This window comes from Rhodnius prolixus, unplaced genomic scaffold (assembly GCF_049639745.1).
Source record: "Rhodnius prolixus isolate KJV_2025 unplaced genomic scaffold, Rpr scaffold_1, whole genome shotgun sequence".
In the NCBI taxonomy this organism is placed as follows: domain Eukaryota; kingdom Metazoa; phylum Arthropoda; class Insecta; order Hemiptera; family Reduviidae; genus Rhodnius; species Rhodnius prolixus.
Genome location: NW_027411581.1, coordinates 19558003 through 19580862, shown reverse-complemented (window position 1 = coordinate 19580862; position 22860 = coordinate 19558003). Strand labels below are relative to the sequence as shown.

At 31.0% G+C, this 22860-nt stretch overlaps 1 protein-coding gene across 6 annotated transcripts; it reads right to left on the bottom strand.

The window, feature by feature from the left end:
• Window positions 1-641: 641 nt before the first annotated feature.
• Window positions 642-22765, bottom strand: cnk (connector enhancer of ksr). Of its 6 annotated transcripts, XR_012460161.1 has the most exons (19): window positions 22608-22765; window positions 22278-22441; window positions 21356-21537; window positions 20493-20739; window positions 20292-20420; window positions 18035-18252; window positions 17732-17912; window positions 14885-16253; window positions 14660-14805; window positions 14233-14431; window positions 14022-14154; window positions 11732-11923; window positions 7966-8113; window positions 5009-5116; window positions 4834-4919; window positions 4716-4761; window positions 4531-4622; window positions 2954-3021; window positions 642-1786 (listed from the first exon to the last, which is right to left on the bottom strand). XR_012460161.1 is itself a non-coding variant. In XM_074133444.1 (18 exons), the coding sequence occupies exons 1-18, from the start codon at window positions 22663-22665 to the stop codon at window positions 1658-1660; spliced, it is 3747 nt and encodes a 1248-aa protein (XP_073989545.1). In that variant the 5' UTR covers window positions 22666-22764; the 3' UTR covers window positions 642-1657. The 6 variants fall into 6 exon arrangements, 5 of the variants coding, with proteins under 5 accessions (XP_073989545.1, XP_073989547.1, XP_073989566.1 ...); XM_074133444.1 differs by lacking the exon at window positions 7966-8113 and having other exon boundaries at window positions 22608-22764; XM_074133446.1 differs by lacking the exon at window positions 7966-8113 and having other exon boundaries at window positions 5009-5107; window positions 22608-22764.
• Window positions 22766-22860: the final 95 nt, after the last annotated feature.

Genomic DNA, 22860 nt, shown 5'->3' with positions numbered 1-22860 from the left:
ACAATTGAGTATTAGAATGAACAAAGAGGGATGTAGTTAACAATAATTTAATTTGCTACTAAAAAGTACTTTATATAAGTCTTCCTCATTAATTAAGGAATAAAGTAATAAATACTTATACATATCACCATAAAAATCTAAGAAAGTTCTCTTTACTTCTTTAACAGAAGCCAAATCAGAGGCCTTTCATAATGAAAAAATTGATAAATAAAACCAATTAAAAGAGAATGAAGAATCTCTAAGAAAGTATTATCTTTTAAAGAGTTTAAATTCCGTTTTTCTCTTTATTCATAGTTCATAAAAATATAATTTTCAAAGAGAAAAAATAATAATTTCTATGAATTATTTATTTAAAAAAATGCTTCTTGTGCAAGTATTTCAAAAAACAGCTTTAAATTTAAACGGTTTAAATTAGATAAAAAATTATAATAAATAAATAAATAAATTTTAACATTATAATGCTGGTAATAACTGTTAGCCCTTCTTAGTATAGAATTCACAATTAAAGAATATTTAAACCATTCAATTCGCCTCAACCAGTATCCACTTCAACATAATTTGTATATATAATATATAACATATATGAAATGTCTTGGTCACAGTATTTGATTCTTATTTTCTATAGCATTAAGATCGTGGTCTTTGTTCTAGTTTATTTAGTTCAGCTATTGTTTGCGAGCGGATTAGTAGATGCAGCTTTATTATTAACGAAGGTTTAAGGTTTAATGGTATTTGTGCCTGCTGTTTTTTTCTTATTGTGCTGGTATATTAACTGTTTTAGCTAACATGGTGGGAGATGTAGCTTTTACCATCTCAAATGATTCTCAAGATATGCTTCATATAGATAGTTTAGTAAATCAGTTACCTTTTATTTCTACTTTGTTTTTGTATTTCTAATCTATCATTGTGGGGCTCCCTGTATAGACGATTTTATCCTAAGTATTGCTAAAAATATAGCTAGTTCAATATATACATTTTTTCTTTTAAAACCTTTTTTATTTCAGTAGGTACAACAGTCAGTATCGTGTACAGTTCTTGTTATTTGGGTTTTTGTTTATTTAGAGGTGTTAATGCAGATGATTGTCAAAGTTAATTTGAGGGTAAGATTATAATGAAGTCTTAAGATTATTTTAGCTATTGAGAGTGATACAATATTAACTAGATTGTTTCTCTTGCATTTTATTTTATTTTTTTCAATTCATTTAAAAATTATGTTTTTTTATTTCTTTTATTAGGGGCTTGATTACATCATGAACTTTATAATCATGAAAAGCTAATATCGGTACTGATTTTAGTTGTCTAAAGATCTATATGATTTTTAAGTTTTTTTAGGTATTAAGATAGTTTATGGTCATTTTATATATTTGTCTAGAAATTGTGTTGAAATAATGGGATTCTGGTTGAGGTGAATTGTGAGATAAATATGAATTTTGAGAAGGGTCATAATTGAATTATTTTTAATTAGTTTATTCCTTAGATTTCATTGTTTATAAAATTTAATTTTCTTTGTATATATACAAATAATTTTTATGTACATACTCGTACTTATTAAGTTCTTATCTTAAAGATCAGAAATATCTAATTAAAAAATTAAATAGTTCTTTTGAAATAAATATTGCACTTAGTAAAATAATAAAAATGTAATATTTAATCTAAATCATGATTTTGGTTGTTTGGAAGACCTTGGTAACAAGGTGGAAGCATCTAAAGTGTAAGTTCCTGGTTCAAAAACTGGTGGATATTCTAGGCCTGGATAATCTGGTGGAGGAATATTTACTTCAGGTTCCTGTAAACAGTAAAAAAAGAATAAAGAAAGCGAAGAAATTGACATTGAAGGCGTGAATACGTCTTCGTAAACTTTGATGTTAAATGTATTTTATTGGATGTCAAATTGATTTAACATAAATGTTCATATTTTTGAATTTCTACTTTACTGAAGGCATGTTTATTTGACATTTTAATACATTTAATATCATTTCATTACTTAATTTACTTATTAACACAAGTAATAAACGAAAATGGGCAGTGTAATCTGAAAATTTATTAAATTTATTAACTTGCCTAGAACTCATTACCATCGCTATTAGCAGTATGTGCTCAAATCTTAAAACACCTAATTTAATACGCGTTTCAATCAACCCCAGACAGTAGCAGCTACTTAACCCCTTAACGAGCGCGCTAAACTGGCCAAACTGTTCACACTCGAGATAATTCGAGCGGCGTTGCACTTTATGCTACTATAATTTTTCACTCTCAAATATAATCGAGAATTGAAAATAATGTGAAAGCAAAGAAAAGCAATCGTTTTATAGATATTTATCATTTACATGGGATTGTAAGCTATAACACTTACTTATTCAAATATAAAATATAGCGGTTTTTCAAAAAAACTGTGCATTAAGGGGTTAATTAGAAATTTAGCTACTTATCTTGTTCTTTTTATTATTTAGAAATTTTTAACACAATCTCAGGAAAGAGAAAAAAATGAATTGAGTAAAGAAGCCTTTTCAAGCTAATGAGTTCTTCCAATCTCGGAATTTTAATGATAGAATATTAGCTTGATTGCTTTCTTTCTCTTCCTTTATTATTTATTTGTTTCCCGATTTTAATTAAAAATAAGGGGTTTGATTGTGCTTTCTAATTGTGAAAAGCTAAAGTAAACTGAGAAATTGATTCTCTTTCAAACCGCTTTACTTCCAATTGTCTGATTCAACCAAAATCTAATGGTTGCGCCCACTATCCGCATCTAAGCGAAATATCAAAATTCTATAAATTTTTTCGTTTATGAGTAACGGTGGATAAATAAATGCACACACAGACCAATTTGTAAAAACTACTTTTTCGGACTCAGGGATCTCAAAACAGTTATTTCGGTAGTAAACTCAAATTCAAAACAACTTTTTAAAAAGTTTCAACTAAACTAAAAGATAGTGACAAATATGAGACTACTTACTGGAATTAAATAGTGCATCATATGAGATTCCTGAGTTCTGTTTGACACGAGACGATTGTTTGGACGGCCTGAAAAATTAAAATTTTATTTAAATAATAAAGTTAATTAAAATTAAAAAATACTATAATTTCTTTTTGAATTTATACAATAATTTGAATTATTACGCAATAACATTTCCATATTATCGGACTTGCTCTTTTAACCTTATCTTTTCAACATTTCCTTCAAACTAAAATTCATCCCCAGTAAATTCTTAACAACTTTACTGAATAAAATTAATTCAAAAATATATTTTAACCGCGATATATACAGGGTGTCCCAAGCTATATGGATAACGACTTTTTCTCGGAAACTAAGATAGCTAGAAAAAAAACTAAAAAATACGTGTTCCCTTAGTTTTTTGTTAGGAATTCAAATTTAATTTGTAAATTTTTTTCGGTGCTTCCAGAAGCGAGATACAGGCACCAACTTCATTTTTTCAAGTGGGAAGGTGTGGTTTTTATTTCAGAAATAGATTCCTCTATTTTTTAAAGACAAATTTACTTGAACGGTTTTTTTTTCTGTGAGCGATATTTTACAAGTTATGAATGAAAACATGATTCTTATAAGAAATTTCAAAAGGATAATATTATAATGTTTTTTTGATTGAATAAGAAGAAAAGTACTATTTTATTATAAATTTTACTCCTCATTAACATTACAGATCATGCTCGAAATGGCTTCCACCATTAGAGATGCATAGACATGCTCTTTCCTGCTAATTGTCCCTTACTGCTAAAGAAATAGATTCGAATTTAACCGAGTTACAGGTATCTATTATTCTCTGCTTGCAATCCCGGCTTGATTCTGATACACCTAGATTTAGAAATGCTTTTAGATAAGCAGAAATAAGAAAAGAAATCAAAAAGTTATGAATAATCACCTTGTTTTTCAGGTATCCCCAAAGGAAATAGTCCATAGGTGTCAAATCCGGTGAACGAGGTGGCCACTGAATCGTCCCCCGCGTCGATATAACACGCCCATCAAATTTCCTATCGAGGTATCTCTTTACATGCCTGATGGTGTTATATCGACACGGGGGACGTATAAGGGAACACGTATTTTTTAGTTTTTTTCTAGCTATCTTAGTTTCCGAGAAAAAGTCGTTATCCATATTGCTTGGGACTCCCTGTATATATATTTTAACCACTTGCTATTTGTTCAAATCAGTAAATATTAGAAGTAGGCCGAAATCGGCATAAAAGTTTTTGGTATAGATATACTAAGAAAATTACCACAGGTATTATGTTCTTTTGAAGCAATAAGAATTAAAATCACTCAACTAAGATTGTTAACAATTCTTGTATGTTTAAATAAATCTGAAGTAATTAACTTTTAGTGACCGTAAATATTTATATTAAGCATTCCAATTAGCGAGGAATCGGTCCAGGACAAAAAACAAAAACACTCCGTCTTTTGCCAACGTTTCGAAAAATGTATTGCCTTCTTCAGGGCGTGGCTATGCGGGTTGGTTGAGTTACAGAAAACAGTTTTCCACCGACTAATTAATTATCTTGTTTACTACTTTCCAAATTTACCTTGGTTAGAAGGTTTCTTGTTTTTAAGTTTTTTCTTATTTCCTTCAGTAGACCAAGTTGATGAATCTGCCCAATGAATATCAGAACCATTTCTAAACAAACAGAAAATTACGATTACCATTTAAAATTCTTTTATAACTTACAGTAGTAAGTTACTCTAGAGTTGTAATTAAAACGAAAATTACCTATAATCAGTTGAAGTGGAGCAATGTTGAGCACGTCTTAGTCTCTCTAAAAGAAATAAATGAGTTTACTCTGCTATCACAAATTTGTTCTTAATAAAATTTACAGCTGCGAACCTACCTGGAGGTGGTTGATTCAGGATGGGTGGAGAAATATGAGGTCTTCTGGATTCACCGTTGGATGATTCTCTCTGTATCACTCTTCTCCTTTAAAATAATAATTATGAATATTTAATAAAATATCAATCTACCTCAAAAAAAAAAAAAAATAAAATAAATAAAAATAAAGTTATAACCTGGGCACTGGTGGTGTTGATTTCGCAGTAAGTGATGCTAATCGATAGTCAGCCATTTCCGGAGGTAAATGAACATGATCTTGAGGCTCACGAACACCACTGCACACACTGGCAAATACATTAAATACTCTATCTTCGTTACCAAGATTTATTACTTTAATTTATTTATTATTCAGGTTCGTTATTTTTTCTGTCAAATAAAATTTAATTTGTCTACCGTCCAAAAAGCATTAAGTTTCCGTTGTTAATTAATCGGTAAGGAAAAAAGAAAAAGCTACAAAAGAAAAAGTATCAGAGAAACAAAATTACACCGCCCAAGTTTCTTTACAATTATATGTACGATTATTATTTTCAATGAATAAGGCACCAAAATATTTTTTGATAATATTCAAAAATGTAAAAGAGAATTACAATGTGTTTCAAATACAAGGCATACTTTAATTTGTACCCTAAAATTTATTTCGAGAGCAATAGCATCCAGGGTAATTTTTTTAATTTAAGCGGCACAGGCAATGAAAGAGTGGCTCTTGAATTGAGAATATATTTTTACATTTTCAAATTTATTAAAAAATTCCTTAGTATTGGTAAATTTATTATTGATAAACTGTAGTTATAATCTTCTTTAACTTCCTTTTGTTTTTACAATTAGTCGAAAGAAAAGTACACTTAACGCAGACCATTGGATCAAACTCCTTGATATACTTCTTACAAACAATTTATGAGCACTTACGTTAGTAAGCACCGTCAAAGTCTTATTTTGCTAAAATAATAACAACAGTTTGCAAATCTCTTGTGAAAGAAGACTATTTATGAGGGAGCATAAATGTCAGTTCAAGCAGAAATGTCATCCTCAAAGAGAGAGGTATTACAAATTTTTTAAATTAAGGTGGCGAGCCTTCCTCAAGAAACAAGGAAGAGGTTACAATAAATTGGTTAATCGTGAAGTAAAATACAAAAAAAACTATTGTTGTTAATTTAAAGAAGTCGATAATGCTATTGGGAAATGAGATTACATTTACCACGTACTGAGTAAAGGGTTGACACAAAATTACAAAAGAAGGCAGGGTGTTTGGGACTTAAGAGCGAACTCTCTTATATCTTACCCTGTTTAACCTTCTCCAACATCTATAGAGTTGGGTTAATAAGAAATTGCATCTTTTTTTTTTTTAAAGTGAGAATGAACTTAATGAAGCAATGAAGGTAGTATCTAGGAGAGCAACATAATGGAGGAATGTAACTACTGAGGTAGGCCTATGAAACGACTCGCAGTCAAGTTTTCCATCTTCTTCTAGCGGAAATTTCCATGAATTTGTCGAGAACAGAAAGAACAGCTCCTAAAAAGTATACTAATTATGCAGAACAATTTAAGAAAAAAATTAAAAACGTAATGGAAAGGGTGTTTTAGAAAGACGCTTATGTAGAGGCCTCCATCTTTTAATTTACTGAAAATGGAAAACAAAGAACTGCCAGTCTATCAGAAATCGAAGCGTAAGTAACCAAGAAGCTATTGAATAATTATATGGAGATTTCTTGGAGGGAGCAAAAGGTTTTCAAATTGAACCAATCATGAATTTCAATTACATGACTTATTCTAATGTACAAATGAAATTAATTTATGTAATAATAAGTTTTTAATCATTTTGTTTTCGCCCGGGACTGCCTAAAAATATGAAGAGTTAAAAGGATCCAATTTATGAATGTCTAATAGGGATTAGATTAAAATTCTTTATGCTAACCCAATCAATCGGACTTTCCATCACAAGTTGCGCTTAACCAATGTTTCAAGTTTATTCTCAACATAACGAATCCTTTTGCATTGGTCAGCCCACACTTTTTCACAATTCATTAAAATTACTTAAATAGCAGAAAATTTTGGGATATGACACATATAAAGAAACATTTTTAAATATAGTCCATCACAGCAAGATTCTTGTGATTGGTTCTCTTACCTGTTTTCGACTTACCTCCGTTTGCACAATTTCGTTTAACAATTTCAAAACCGATTTATCCTAAAGGCAATAAATCAACTGGCCGTAGCAGTTGAAATAAACATTTAAAAATGTGAGAGGGATATCTTTCTCTGCTAAGACATACTCTGGATTATAGAGGAAAATCCAAAGCAGGACCAACAAAAAGAAATGTGCTAGGATGGACTCGTATTAAACGTATTTGTGTGTAAACACTTGTCTTGAAATTATAGTAAAAATACTGAAAATAAGACTAGATATATTTACTTTTTAGCCATTTACAATCTTTCATTATTTTTATTAGTTTTAATAAAGATATTCGTTTGTTTCTGTTTTTTATTTTTTTAATTATAACCTGCACAATAAAAATGACCGAATTAGATCCACAAAATATATAAATTTTAGATTGCCGATGTAATTACAAAATTTACGCACATGCATTTACGAGAATTAATTTTGACGATTCTGTAAGGTAAGAAGTTAAAGCATAAATTGTAAGATTTAAAATGGTGCTATCTAACTGTACAAGAGACGATATGAAAAGTGCTTTTAAGTTACTTTGAAAGAAAAGATAGTGCTTAACAATAAAAAAAAGAAAGTATGTATCAAACTACGTAGGAAATGTTTGTTGGTTAAAAATATTTTATAAATTTATGAGCGCTCCTCAACAACCAACAAATATTTCATCAAGATATTATGGGTTGATAAACCATTAATTAACTATACAAGAATTGAACCTGCCCTGCAGATAAATATACTAAGTTTTTAAGTGAATAAGTTAATAAGCAAAAGATTTATCCGAGTAAAGGACTTTTGTAATCATTTTAAAATTAAAAACTAGGCAGGTTGCATGCAGTTATAAAATATTAACTTCACTGCCTATTTTCAATACAAAGATAGTATAGTTTCAAAACCACCAGAATAAAGGAGTATATTTTTTTAAAGGAAAAAATATTTTTTCTTTTTTTTAAGTGAAATAGAAATATTTACCTAATAATATAGAACCAAGCTTTCTTTTAGCAACTGGTTACATGCAACATGCAAAAAAGCTCTGGCTGCCTCCACAGAAGAGGAACACACACCTACTGTCGCATTCCTTTTCTGCCTTGTTATTTTTCTATGTGACCATAAAATTTATCTGGAACATGCAAATAGTTAAACTAAATTGACGTCATGCATTTTGTCTAGATATTAAAATAATATGACATAATTTTTATTTTTAACGTAACATATTTCAATATTCTTTAGCATTTTTATAAGCCAACACATTATTAATCTATGTTAACACTATGTATAATACATACAAGTAAAAAGTTATTAATATAAATGTACACAAATTTAAGGCTTTAAAAAAGTATTTTCTAAAAATAACTTTTAAAAACAAATTGTTTCAAATTCACATTTGGATACAAAGTTTGTGAATTGCCTATCAATGTAGGGACTATTGTGAAACACAGTTTTTAGATAATGTAAACTCTGACGCACCTTCTCAACAAAACAGCAATCATGATGACTTCATGATATCTAGTTTTACAGAGTTTCGCCTATAGGCACAATAAAATGGTTAAAGTTGAAAGGGCAAAATTTTGATTTGACATTGTTAATAATAGTTAAACAGAAAATTAGTAGAAGTTTTAAAACTGCTGTGTGACTAAATTCGTTGACAAACAAAACAAATGAAAGGCGGAAAAGTAAACTGACTGACTTAGATTGAATTACTATTTCAACGTCTGTTAATTTTTGTTTCATTAGTTTCCGGACGGACGGAAACTATTTTTGCCATCATTCATTTTTTCACGATCTTAGCGGCAATAAGTTTTGAACTTACGTATTATTTTGTAGATGAAATTGATGGCATGCGAATTGGTTATCTATGTTACAAAGTTTACCATTATTATTCACTCATCTCGTTGACAGTTATCAAACTGCTGATGAAGTAAAAACAGATTGCCGACAGGCGTCGGTTCCTTTGCAGTTTAAGATACAATCTTGAAATAGGGTCCTTAAGATAAAAATAGCAATACTTTATATCCAAATGTAACTAATGCCGCATAATGTAAACTCTAACTTTATAACTCAAACAGCAGGTTTTTATACATACGGTCACGCTACAGTTCATGAGAAATTTATGTCTGGTGGAGACCATCCATGAAGCTGCCGTTACAGATTAAAGATTCAATGTTTATATCACTTTTACAAAATTTAAAATAAGCTAACAGAATTCACTTAAAATATGATTTGATTATCACTCGTTAATTTTGTTTTAATAAAAACTGAAAAGTCATGACTTCAAAAAGAACTCATTCCCCCCTCTAAATATTCGTCAAATTAAGTTTAATGGTTATACAAATCTTCTTTAAAAAACTTAACTTTAAGTAAGACAGGTTAAAAAGTTAAATATAAGGGTCGATTAAACGACAAAAGGTACAAAAATCAGCAAGACCCAACATTTCATTCATACTTCACTTCGTAATTTCAGTTATATAGAAACGTTCCAAAAAGCATGAGTATGACATTTTATTTCAATTGATATTTAAGTAATTATACAGCATTAAAAGTTTTTTAATTTTGTCTAGAATTTATTATAAGTCACAGACCCTTATGATGGCCCATTTAACTTACTTGATCGTAATAGAAGGTATTAAACTACACACGCATAGGTTTTTAAAAAGATTATCACATACAAAAAAATTATGACGTTAACATTAAAAAAATAAATAAAAATCTGGTTTGTTTTCACATGTTGCAACTTACTGAAATTTTAACCATCAATTTCCCCCTCCATAATGTTCAGATTTTATGAAATTTAGCACAAATATAAGGAACTTCTATCTCTATTTTAAGATTTCGTAAGTTGTATCTTATCTTTCATACAATATGTTGTAGTTGTGAGAGTGTGTTCATTAGATTTTTTCTAAAATAGTCCCATTAGAATGTTTTTTTGTAATTTAAAGTACTACTATTCGCAAAAATTCTAGTTTTAAAAAACCCAACTACATAGGTAGTGGTAAAAGAATAAAAAAGTTTTGTGAGTGTGCATATTAGATGTTAAATATTAAATTGGAAATTAAGTTAATAATCATGGTCAACTGGGCCGAAAATGACAGATAAAACCGATCACATTCGGCTTGTTACATAAGATAAAAGAGAAAAAGAAGTAATGTAAAAAAAACGGCTAAGGCTCGATGGGTTTGAGATCAGGTAAATTCCTAGAAATCACCTTTTTTTTCTAGAATTTTGCTCAGTCTAACCCATCGGTCTTTGATGGCTTTGGTTTGAACTGAATTTACTACTCTGCATTAAGTTTGAGTTTATCCACTATATCTCAGGAACGGAAAATCGCAGGAATTTCAAATTTGATATTTCGTTCTTGTGACACCGTGGGAAGCGCCAGTAAATTTTTGGTCATAATAGGATCACCAGAAGTACCACTATACTGAATAAAGAAAAAACTTTTTTTTGGATTTCCTTTACAATTATGGCTCACAAGTAATTCTATAACTTTTATAAGGAACATTTTTTCTGGAATAATTCGATTAGGGCACTTTTGGGGAAGAGGGTGGTTAGGCAGTTCGGTAGAATGCCAGTTCGCTGAATTACGTGGACTTACTCTTTATAGTAGGCTATTCTTTACTGAACAGATATTTTGTATACGAAATTGGCCAGTATAAGGGTCTGTAAATAAATTCTATACAAAATTAATGCCGTAAAATTACTTAAATGATAGCTATGAAATATTCATGAAACGATGGATACTTGTTGATTTGTGTACCTTTTATCGTTTAATCAACGCTTATACTTAACTTTTTAAACTGTAAGTTTTTGCAAAGGAGATTTTGTATCTTTTGGATAGTTCTATTTATAGTTTCATACTGCCATTACTAACAATATTTACACATCACACACATTTCTGAATATGATCTCCCTGCTTATAGTTTGCCTTTATATTGTGCAATATAATGAATCACTCCAACGATCCTTCGTCCTTATTCAACCGGGGTTTAGAGAAGGCTCCACACTTAGGGCAAACTACGCACCTAAAGTATTAAGTACTGACACTCGTGAGACCCATCTACATAACTAATATCGAACCGAATGACATTCGGTACACGAGTCGATCATTTTAAATGATTGCAACACTCCCCACTATGAATAATTTAATAATTATTTGACTAGTTATAGAATGAAAATACATTTTCAGATGCTCCTTTTTAAACTTCACTTTTAATGAATGAGTAAGAGAGAGAAAAAAAATTATTTTTGAATTTGTAGCTAAGATGCTCTTCTTATCTTTAAAAATTTGTACAAATAGAATTCCGACAGATGATTGGTGGCTATACTTTTAGTTAACCAAATGATTAAGAACAGTATAAAGATATCTCGAGTCAGGATGATTAGACAGTAAAGTACAAAGAGATCTCGAGGTAAGGTTTCTTGTACAGTGGAGTATGAGATTCTTGAAATATTCGTCGGTTTGACTTAAGAACCGTAAATCCATTTTAAACATTCGCTATTGATGGTTCGACGTTGTAAGTCAATTAAGGGAAAAAAAGCTCTTCATCCCAAAAACCCAAGTAAAAGAATTATAAAGTAAATGTTTTGTAGCAAATCACTGTATTTCTATAAAAAAAAAAAGTTGATAATTTAAAGAAAGAGGGTTTCAAATACTTATTTCAATTTTTATAAATTATCTATTCAACTGTTATAATTTATGCAGGGGATTTTTTTAAATTAAAACACAAAAATTTACAGTTACCTGTTTGTATTAGTTGTAGTATTGTGTACCCTTCTGTAACTTCTATACTGCGCAGTCGGTACAGGAACCGGACCAGTACCTAATATGCGAAGACATTTTCTGTCTAAACTGCTACCTCCTCCACTAGAACTGTTGCTGGTACTTCCACGCGTTCCTAACTTCTTCAATGAGCCGAACATTTTACTAGGTTCACTAAAATAAATAAAATTAAGTACTTTAGGTAATTTTCAAAACAGTGCTAGAAAATGAATTGTAAGGGAACACCATTAAAAAGAAACCACATAGTTAAAGTTGGCACCCAAGTTAATTACGAGTATCAAATTGAAGTTTCTATGATTTTTGGTTGTTGAGTAACGGTAGATATTTAAACAATTTGAAAAAATCCACTTTTTCTGACTAGAGGTCCTCAAAGTAAGCTATTTTTGGAGAAAACTCAAAATCGAAACTTGGCACGATTAATACCTTCTCTTACTAGAAAGAAAGCAAAAAGTGAGCAAGTGGGCAACGGCAAGTGAGCCATGGAGGTCTGAAAATGATTAATGGATTGTGCATTAATTTTCTGAAAATGAGATAGTTCAGTAAAAGAACGTACTGCACACATACGAGGGTCGTTTGAAAAGTCCGTGCAAAAATAAAAACTACTTAATTTTTTGGGGTAAACTTTTTTATTTTCCAACATAGTCTCCTTTTTGGCCTATACACTTCGTCCAACGCTGCTCTAGTTTGTTGATCCCTTCCGAATAATAGGATTTGTCCAAGTCTGAAAAATAGCCATTCGTTTCTGCAATCACCTCCTCGTTTGAATAAAATCTTTTTCCCGCCAGCCATTTCTTCATATTGGGGAACAAATAATAGTCCGAGGGAGCCAAGTCTGGAGAATAGGGGGGATGTGAAACGAGTTGGAACCCTATTTCCATTAATTTTGCGACCACAACTGCTGAGGTGTGAGCTGGTGCGTTGTCGTGATGGAAAAGGACTGTTTTGTGGGCCAATCGTTGGCGGTTTTCTTGCAGCTCGGTTTTCAAACGGTCCAATAACGATGAATAATATGCACCTGTAATAGTTTAACCCTTTTCCAGATAGTCGATGAGGATTATTCCTTGCGAATCCCAAAAGACAGTCGCCATAATCTTTCCGACCGAAGGAACGGTCTTCGCCTTTTTTGGCGCAGATTCCCCCTTGGTAACCCATTGTTTAGATTGTTCTTTGGTCTCAGGAGTGTAGAGATGTATCCATGTTTCATCCACAGTGACGAAACGACGCTTAAAGTCCTGCGGATTCTTCTGGAACAGCTGCAAACCGTCCTTGCAACACTTCACACGATTTCGTTTTTGGTCAAGCGTGAGCAATCGCGGCACCCATCTTGCGGATAGCTTTGTCATGTCCAAATGTTGATGCAAAATATTATGTACCCGTTCATTCGAGATGCCCACAGCACTAGCAATCTCACGCACCTTCACTCTTCTGTCATCCATCACCATATCATGGATTTTATCAATGATTTATGGAGTAGTAACCTCAACAGGGCGTCCAGAACGTTCAGCGTCACTTGTGCCCATATGGCCACTCCGAAAATTTTGAAACCACTTATAAACTGTTCTAATCGAAGGTGCTGAGTCACCATAATGTTTATCAAGCTTCTCTTTAGTCTCCTGAGGCGTTTTGCCTTTCATAAAGTAGTGTTTAATCAACACACGAAATTCTTTTTCGTCCATTTTTTGAAAAACACTCGACTTTCCTGAGATTGTGTTAAAAATGTCTAAATAATAAAAAGAACAAGATAAGTAGCTAAATTTCTAATTAACCCCTTAATGCACAGTTTTTTTTGAAAAACCGCTATATTTTATATTTGAATAAGTAAGTGTTATAGCTTACAATCCCATGTAAATGATAAATATCTATAAAACGATTGCTTTTCTTTGCTTTCACATTATTTTCAATTCTCGATTATATTTGAGAGTGAAAAATTATAGTAGCATAAAGTGCAACGCCGCTCGAATTATCTCGAGTGTGAACAGTTTGGCCAGTTTAGCGCGCTCGAGTTAACTCGAGCGTGCACGTTGAGGGGTTAATATCAAAGAGAATAGAGTAGAATCTTTCAGGTTTACTTTTTTCCCAAAAGAAAAGAAAATGGAGATGTTTTACTTTAATGAATGTATTTTCAGGGGGAATTTCAAAAAGTTTGTGTTACTTCAAAATACTTGCAATATTGTTTATTTCAGAAGTAATTAGTTGAGAATCATTTTATCTAAAGAATAATGACTTTGTAACTAAAGAATAATTTGTTAACCCCATTGGTGATTGCTGCTGTACAGGTGGCGGTCTTGGCGCAGGAACAGGAGGGATCGGTCCTGGTCCTTTTTTATTAGAACTTGAAGCGTTCGATACATTGTCCTCACCTTCACTTTCGCTATAAATTATTTCTGGAAATAAACATTTTTTATCAGCCTTAAGTTATTTACATGTTTAATATTCGATGAAAACCAACAAATTTTGCCCACCCTGGCAATTAGGATTAGGTCCTAAAGTTGCACTGGAAATCGCGTCTAGCCAAACAGACAACTCAAAATTTGTTTCTGCCGCAAAATAAAACATGGTTCCTGTATGATAAACTTTGAAGGCGTATGGTCTACTTTTTACTTCATCGGCTGGTGATACTGTAAATCCAGGAAGGCACACTAAAGTTTCAGCTTTTCCTATCTGAAAACGGGATGAAAAATGACTCTTTAAATTCTTTTACATAAATGAATTAAAACAAAATCATAAACAAAAATAGAACAGATTATAAATTTCAGAATATAAGCTTGCTGTTAATTTGTAACATTTCAAATAATTCAAGATATCTTTGGATGCTTTTTAAAATTCTGAAAATATCACGTAAAAATATCACGTAAAAATCCTGGATACTAAATAAGAAGCTAAACGTACCTGTTTTGTTGTAAACGTATATAAAGTGTTGGAATGTATAAGGCACCATCTCTTGTTCCAAGTTCCTGATCCTCGTCTACATCTTTGAAGCAGCCAACCTTCACATTCTACGGAGGGGAAATCCTTGACTGCTATATTTCTTCTCTCTAATTCATAACACAAGAGTTACCAAATAGTCAATGATAGCTTAATTTAAAAGTATTACTAATTTATTAAGGCCCTTACTGGTAAGAAGTGGATGCTTCTTTCGTTGCGCTTTTGGTGAAGCTTTGCCAAGTGATCTGGCTGCCATAATGGCTCTGTAGCATGCATTAGGAGGTTTACTAAGGCTGGGCCTAGGTGGTGGGACTGGAGGTGTTGGATTTAATTTTGTCCCTGCCTTGGGTAACGTCTGCCTTTCTTGGGGTGGACCATCGACCTGGAGTCCGAAAAGACTGTGTTCTGAATAGTCACCCGAAGAATAGCTTTTCGTTGAAGCAGTTTCAAAATTCTCTTTATACTGAGACCTAAGATGTCTATCTTGAAGTGAATTAAATTTATTAACATCGCTAGATGTTATATCACTTTCTTTGTAAATGTCTATGTTATCTTCTACGGGACTTTCACGTGCTGTTTTTACTTTATTTAGTGGCGACATATTTAAATTATCTTTGGCGAGATTTGGTAAGTGCTTAGACGATTTGATTAGTGAAGATTTCCCTACTTTTTCTGCAGTTTGCGAATTTCCTTTAGCGGGAACTAGCTGTTGTAGAAGAATATTACTAACTTGCTCTTTATTATTTATAATATCTTCTGTGTTGACACGCGATATGGTTCTAGAAAGATCGGAATCACATTCTCGGCTTTGTTGTGGAAGTTCACCTTTCAGTGAAGTTAGATGAGAAGGTGAACAGCAGGTTGCTGCTGTTGAGCAAGATCTGTTTTCTCTTGCAATAAAAGGTACTGAAGGAATGCATTTATCTATCACTTTTAAATTTATATCATTACTCTGTCCATAACAATGAAAATCGGATTCATCACTGAAGTTATCAACGAGTAAGTGCCTATTAATAGTTTCTACAATTTTTCCATGTTCTTCACTAATTTCTGGACTCGATTTATAAGGAGGAATATTTCTAATTTCATTTCTCTCATCTAGTGGCATTTGGTCAGAATGAATAGCATCTTTAGAACAAGTAAATATGTCGTTATCAGAACTACTATCCTGATGAATGCCGCTATCGTTTGTACTATCTTCACCACTTTTATTTATTGGTTCTGTTATTATTACTTCTGGACGTTTTTCTTTGGACGATTTTTTAACAAGTTTGTTTGCTTCGCTGATTGTTTTGCCACTGAATAACGGTTCACTATGAATCCTAATTTGATGTTTTCTTGGTGGTGCATTTTGCTTGTCTAATTTTGGTTCACGTGAAAACATTTCAATTTTTTGTTTGATTGTAAGAGTTTCTAAATTAGTTTCTTGTTCGGGTATATTAGTAGAAACACCTGAAGGTGATTTATCGACTGATGATAGACGTTCTTCAAAGTCAACTACACTCGTTGTACTTTGTTTGGCACAGCTTTCTTTTTCCAGTTTCAAGTCATGCCACAGCTAAAAAAAAAAAAATAAAATAAAAGAACATTTTAAAATATAACCAAAGTATGCAAACGTTGCATTACATATTGGAAGCTGATTTTAAATAAAATAGAGCCTAATAATAAGATGAAATCTTTTGGTAACGAAATAAGGAATATCATTACTTCGTTGAAATGAAAAAATAAGATGTAAGGCATTCAGATGATCACCGGCAATCTACAAATTAACTAAATCTTGGATTCTACTAAACAATTGTTAATATTTTATTGACCGGAACTCCAAAAAGCATTTTTCTTAACAATTTGTTTCTAGCATAAGGATTGATCTTTAAACACCTCTTATTTTTAGAGTTACTTTCATTCATACTCCGACGTAGACGTTGTTAGTAGGCAAATTTAAAGTTCATTCTTTACCAATGTCAAAAATTAGATATTATAAGTAGTAAGTTAAATCACTGGCTAATTGTAAGTTTTAAATCCGTACAGAAGGTTTAAACTTCGTGTTGTAGGCGGAAATGAAAGAAAAAAGTAATATTAGGTAACATTTTCTAGTTTTGTTTTGGTTTCGAAAATTGCATCATGAAGTTTTTGGCGTTAGATTACTAAAAGTACTAACAATAAGAAAACGTTACACACTGATGAAAGACTTCCTTCAAAGTCAACCACACTCGCTGTACTTTTTTATACACAGCTTTCTGTGTATACAACTTATGTTAGTACAGTGAAAATAAAAATTCCAGCAATTAGAAGTTAAACCTAGCAGAGAATTCGTACAAGTTTTCTGTAGAAGCTTACATTGACGAACACGGCCTACCTACCAGCTCTATAATTCCATTTGTCAGGGCGATCCGCTTGGGCCTTCACAGAAATAAAATCCCATTATGTAGCGAATGGCAAGAGCTTAAACTGGTGTAAGTAAAGGCGACTTATTAAAGAAAAACTTCTTTTAAAGAATAGTTAGACTAAGAATCTTAAGAATTATTGAGAAAGTTGCTAATTTCACGAATATCCAATTTGAGTTTAAGTTGTAGTTGAAAAAGTTCATTATTTCTCAAAACGGCTGACAATGAGTGGAAGAAAATAAAGTGTTCGGAAATTGTGATAAGAAACTCAGCTTCGAATAGGTAAACAGAAAATTAAAAGAAACAAAATGAGTAATTGAACATTTAAAACTAATTTCTATTGCTAAAAAAAAGTTTGTAAAAATAAAAGGTTTATAAAAAATGAATTATTTATAGAACTACTGGGAATGATTTTGTTACGAACAAATGATTTCACAAAAACTAAACTTAAATAAAGCTAATAAAAAACAAAAAGGTAAGACACATGTACAAAAATAACTTTTAATAAAAAAGTAATTTTAAAAAAAGGGGGTAAACTATTTATTAGAACAATAAAAAAATACCTCTTTTGAATATAGTGTTGCTAGAGCAAGAACACGTAGTTTTAAACTTCCGTGTAACATAGGATTCAAAATAAAAAATAATTGCCTACCTCATGAATGTCTAATGGTGGTCTCTTACTCAATGGGCTAGCTCCAGTTATAGTAGCTCTCCTGTGAACTGGTTTACTTGGCACAACTAATTTATGCTGAACTGTAACTTCTTCATCAGAACTTGTTGAATCTCTTGATTCCCTTGATGTCTCATTTTTATTACTACTTGGTACTTTAATACTGAAAAAAAAAAAGAAAAACAAAAAGTGACGAAATCTGTATTCTCAATTAACAATAACTCGATGATAATTTGTATCATTGTAAGAAGCATAAACACTAAAAAATGAATTACGACTAATTACCTGTGTAAAGGTAATCGGAACGGCAATCTTGTGAGCAATTCTGGCCTTGGGGCGAAAGCAAGGGTGTTTGTTGCTCGTTTTTTGCTAGGTAATCTGTACGGTTTAACATATATTTGTCCATATACTTTGGTATGCCTTGGTCTTTTCTTCAATGTAAGTAACACTTCTGTAGGTGATTCGGCAAATAGATTTGTCACATGTTTCACATCCCATCCAACCTAAAAAAAAAAAAAAATTCAATTAGTTAAAATTAGTCAACTTGGCGTCAAAACAAAACAGTCTTTCCAATCCGAGAGGCCTTCGAAATGTTAAAAATTCAAGAATTATTCACAATACATTGTGAATGATACGAAGACTTATCTGTAGGTAGGCTGTAGTATCTTAAGTAGGCTGGCCCTCACATTGCAATGATTAATTCCATTTCTTGATAAAAATCGTAGAATACAATATTCAGCCCCTGGACAAGGTTTAACAAAGGCTGCTGAATTTACATCGGGGCTTCATAAAATTTTAAAATGAGTGTATTTATTTATTTAAGTAGATATATTACTTTTCAGTACACCAACGAATATGAAGCCACAGGAAGAAATGCTATCATTCTAGAATAGAGTATCATTTACTTGACAAGTTCAGGCTACGCTTCTGAGGACATCAAACCAAGTACCACCATTGCGATCTTCAAATTGATGTAAAATTCTGTCTTACATCAGTAAAGTATAAATTTATTTTAAAGAGACATAAACTCTTCTGACTGGACAAGAAAAAGGGGCCAGGGTTGCTTTGGCGAGAGATTGTAAAAATTTGTCCACCCTAAAACATTCAATTGTGGCCATTTAATTTTGTACGCGTGTATGTATATCATCCAGAAATTATCACTTTTAACCAAAACTTCGAACCAAAATTATGGGTAGAACTTGGCAAGTAAGATTTAGAATAGTGATTTGAATAATGAACCATTTGATTACAACTAGGATTAAAATTATTAATAGTCAAAAAAATCAGGGCAATGTCTGCATTTTGCAATAACATTCTTAACGAACTGAGGAAGTTACAAAATTTAATTATAAGGTTAAACATTTCTGCATTTTGCAATAACATTTTTAACGAACTGGAGGAAGTTACAAAATTTAATTATAAGGTTAAAAATTTGTATCTCTTAAAAAACAGATATATATATATATATATATATATATATATATATATATATATATATATATATATAATAATATATATTTAATAAACTTATTTATTCATAAACATGTAAAAATAAAATATCAAATGAAAAATATAAATATTTTAACGATGGATTTTTAAAATCTGTTGTCCAACAAGATATAATTTCTTGAAATTTCAAATTTTTACTAAATTTTAGTTGTTCTTCACATAAATGAAGAGAGTATGCGCTAAAAACTTATCCTAAACATTAGAATTCTTATATTAACTTTTTGCGAAACAAAATAATAAATAATAATAGTAGTAGTAATAATAATAATGATAATAGTAAAAATAATAACAATAATAATAATAGAGAACTCGAATAAAATAAACAACCAAAACTGTTACAAGCAAGTTGAGGGATAATCAATTCTAATTTTCTTTGATTTGCATTAAGCGAAAATAGATGGATTTATTATGAATTTTTTTTATGAAAACTGAATTACAGAATTTGTTGAAAGTATGTCAAAATGAGAGAGGAGAGTAATTGATGTAATTTCAAATAATATTTCAACTTTCACAACCTCAAAGTTGCGAAATTGTGTCTTTAAAATTAAAGAAGTTTATCACTCTTGGAAAAAAGTAAAGAAAAAAATCAATTGCATCATTGTTTCTGAAATTTCCAGTGTTCATAGATCAATTACATCTCGATAAGCCATTCCCAGCTTTTCAAATTTTTAAATGTGGTTTTCTTAACCACTTTTGGGTACAAAGTTAAACTGTATTATGATATATGTATTTTCTTTGACTAGAAACCGCCTTAAAATTTGGTACTTTTCCATTAATATCAAGTTGAACTTACGCATTAAACAGTGCACTTAGAAAAAATAACTAAGAAAATAGCAAATTAGCCAAAACGTTGTTCAGTAAAATAAAAACTACAAGAGCAGAAAAAATTGTATTTTTTTGTTATATCAGTTCTGGTCTTCATTGATAAAATCAACATTACTCTCAAGTTCTAAATACAACACCCGACATTACACATGAGGTGAATCAAGTTATTCGTATTCGTCAAGTTTTGAATTATTTAATGATTCCTTACCACTGTTTGATAATTTATTTGAATTATTTCATCTCCAGGCTCAATTTTACCGCTTTGGTGCGCAGCGCTATTCAGTTTTAGATCACTTATTTGATGGGCTCCTCTAAACGATGGTACTATGTAAAATCCCTGAAAATGGTTTTTGTAACTTAAAAGATGTTTATACATGATTATTTTATTTTCCTGGTAGCGTTTACTCACTAAATCGTCTGAAGATCTCTTCTTAACTGTTGCAAGATCAAGTGAAGCTGGTTGTAAAATAAGAGGATCGGTCATTTCTTGTACAACTGAATCTGCCAACTTGGCCAGTTTCGCTGAAGCATCTTTCATATCAGTAACAGGAGTTTCTGCAAATCTATCCCTCTGTCCGCAAGTTGCCATTCTAAGGGCTAATTTTAATACTTCACTCCTTGTAGACTGATATTCCAACTGACCCGAAAAACCTGGTCTAAAATTTACAAATTTTCTTAAACTACGTTTTAGTTACTTTTAATAACTTATTATTTTTATTAGATCCATTTTTAAGCTTCAAAAAAATTGTTTTCTATTTTTTTACCCATATTTTCACTCTATTTGGAATTTTGTATCGTTATAATTAATGAATGTAATGTTGTATAAAGTCTTCACAGGCAATGAAAAGATTGTGAAGCATATATCGTAAAAATAGACTATTTAGTTTTCTAATTAAGAAATCACAGGAAGAACACAGCCTATTGATTTAAAAACACTTAGTTGTTTACTTGCTCTGTCTTATTAAAATATATGCAGCAGTTTTTACGGATGTTTTATTTTACTTTTAAACAAATACGTGGCCATTCACAAGCGGCCCATTTTTTATTGGGACAGTTTTTTAGTATTATAAGATAGAATTCGTAAACAATGGTCAGAGATTACAGCTATTACTTTAATTTCAAGTTTTAATAGGCCGATTAGCAATCTAAACAAATGAGTGAAGTAAAGAATCGGCAATTGTGTTCAAGAATTTCTTCTTGATTTTAAGCAAGAAAAGTTAAGTTTAGAAAAAAATTATTAAATAAAAGCTTAATCAAATGCTCAAAACTGACCTATCAAGCCATGCTATGAGTGGTTTTACACTTGACACAATAGTAGCTATGTCGGCCAAAATTTGAGTTGACAATCGTTGAGCATCGGTATGACTGTGACAAAGTTCACTGTGAAGACTATGCGCAAGACAAGAGAGTCGCATAGCAAGTAACTGCAAATTTTCTCTATCCAATTCATAGTGCTAAAAATGTGGAAATAAAAGGTTAAAAATAAACGGAGGCTGCATAAGAATATGTTACATCTAAAAATATGAAATAAATTCAACTTTTTTTTTTTTTTGAAACTGCAATAAATTATTGTTTGATTAACAGACTATTGGAATGTAGCAAGCATTTTTTAACTAAAAGGGAGAAACATTAAAAACACATACAAATTCAAAAACGATGAACAGTACTCTATAAGGAAAATATTAAGTTTGTACAGAATATTTTATTTGTAATACATACAGTATAAAAATATTTTTTTTTCATTAAAATCTGAATGAAATCTACCAATGAGGTCAAATAAGTAAAATAAGGTAATTAATAGAACAATCTTTTTTCATCAGAAGTAACACATACAAACTCTATAAATTAAAAAAATAATAATAAAGTTCTTTCATTTTCTCTTCACTAAGTTAGTCTAGAAATTTAACTGAGTGTTGGATATTAATCTTGAAGATGAATACAAATGAAATGTTACATAAAATATCAAGGTTAAGATAACAAACCTCGAGCAGTTGTACTACTTCCTCAAATACTTCTACTTTCACAACTAATTTTAAGAATTTTTCAAAACATTACTTCCGCTTCTTCAAGTACAAACGTAATAAATAATGACAGATTGATCCATTTCCATCAAAGAACATACTGATGTAAATAAATCAATAAGATTATCATATTTAAGAGCTTTATAAAACTAAATAAAAGTATAAATACTTACAATGTTTCTAAGATATTCAATTCCTTCAAGAATAATCTCTTGATGTCCAATTTTATAGACACCTAAGTGTTCTAGGTCATTAGTTCCAAAGCTCAGGAGTTGCTGGCCACTTACTTGATTGTTCAGAAACGAATGAATATATCCCAAAACTGAATTATCTAAACCTATAGTTAATAAAACATGGAACTAATTCAATATAATATTCTTTTTATTTGGGCCACTTAAATGGGCGTGTTTCTCCCACTACCCCTTTAACATTAGTTAACTCTGTATATTAAAAGAAGACAAACAAAATAATTATTTCCTTCATTGTTAACACAATTCGCTTACCTTTCAACCATTCTGTTACTTGATCTGGTTTCCATTCTGCAACGTTAACATAAGCCATTTTACTTGGCTGCAAAAAATACTCTCACCTTGTGACCCTTACTTCATCTGTTCAACTTGAACTATTCAATCTAATGGAGGGGAGAACTTCGTGATTCATGAATGAAACCAGAACAACCAACATAAAAACAAAATATCCCTTTACATTCTCCACTTTGCATCAATAAACCTTCCACAGCAAAAGTATAGACTTGTT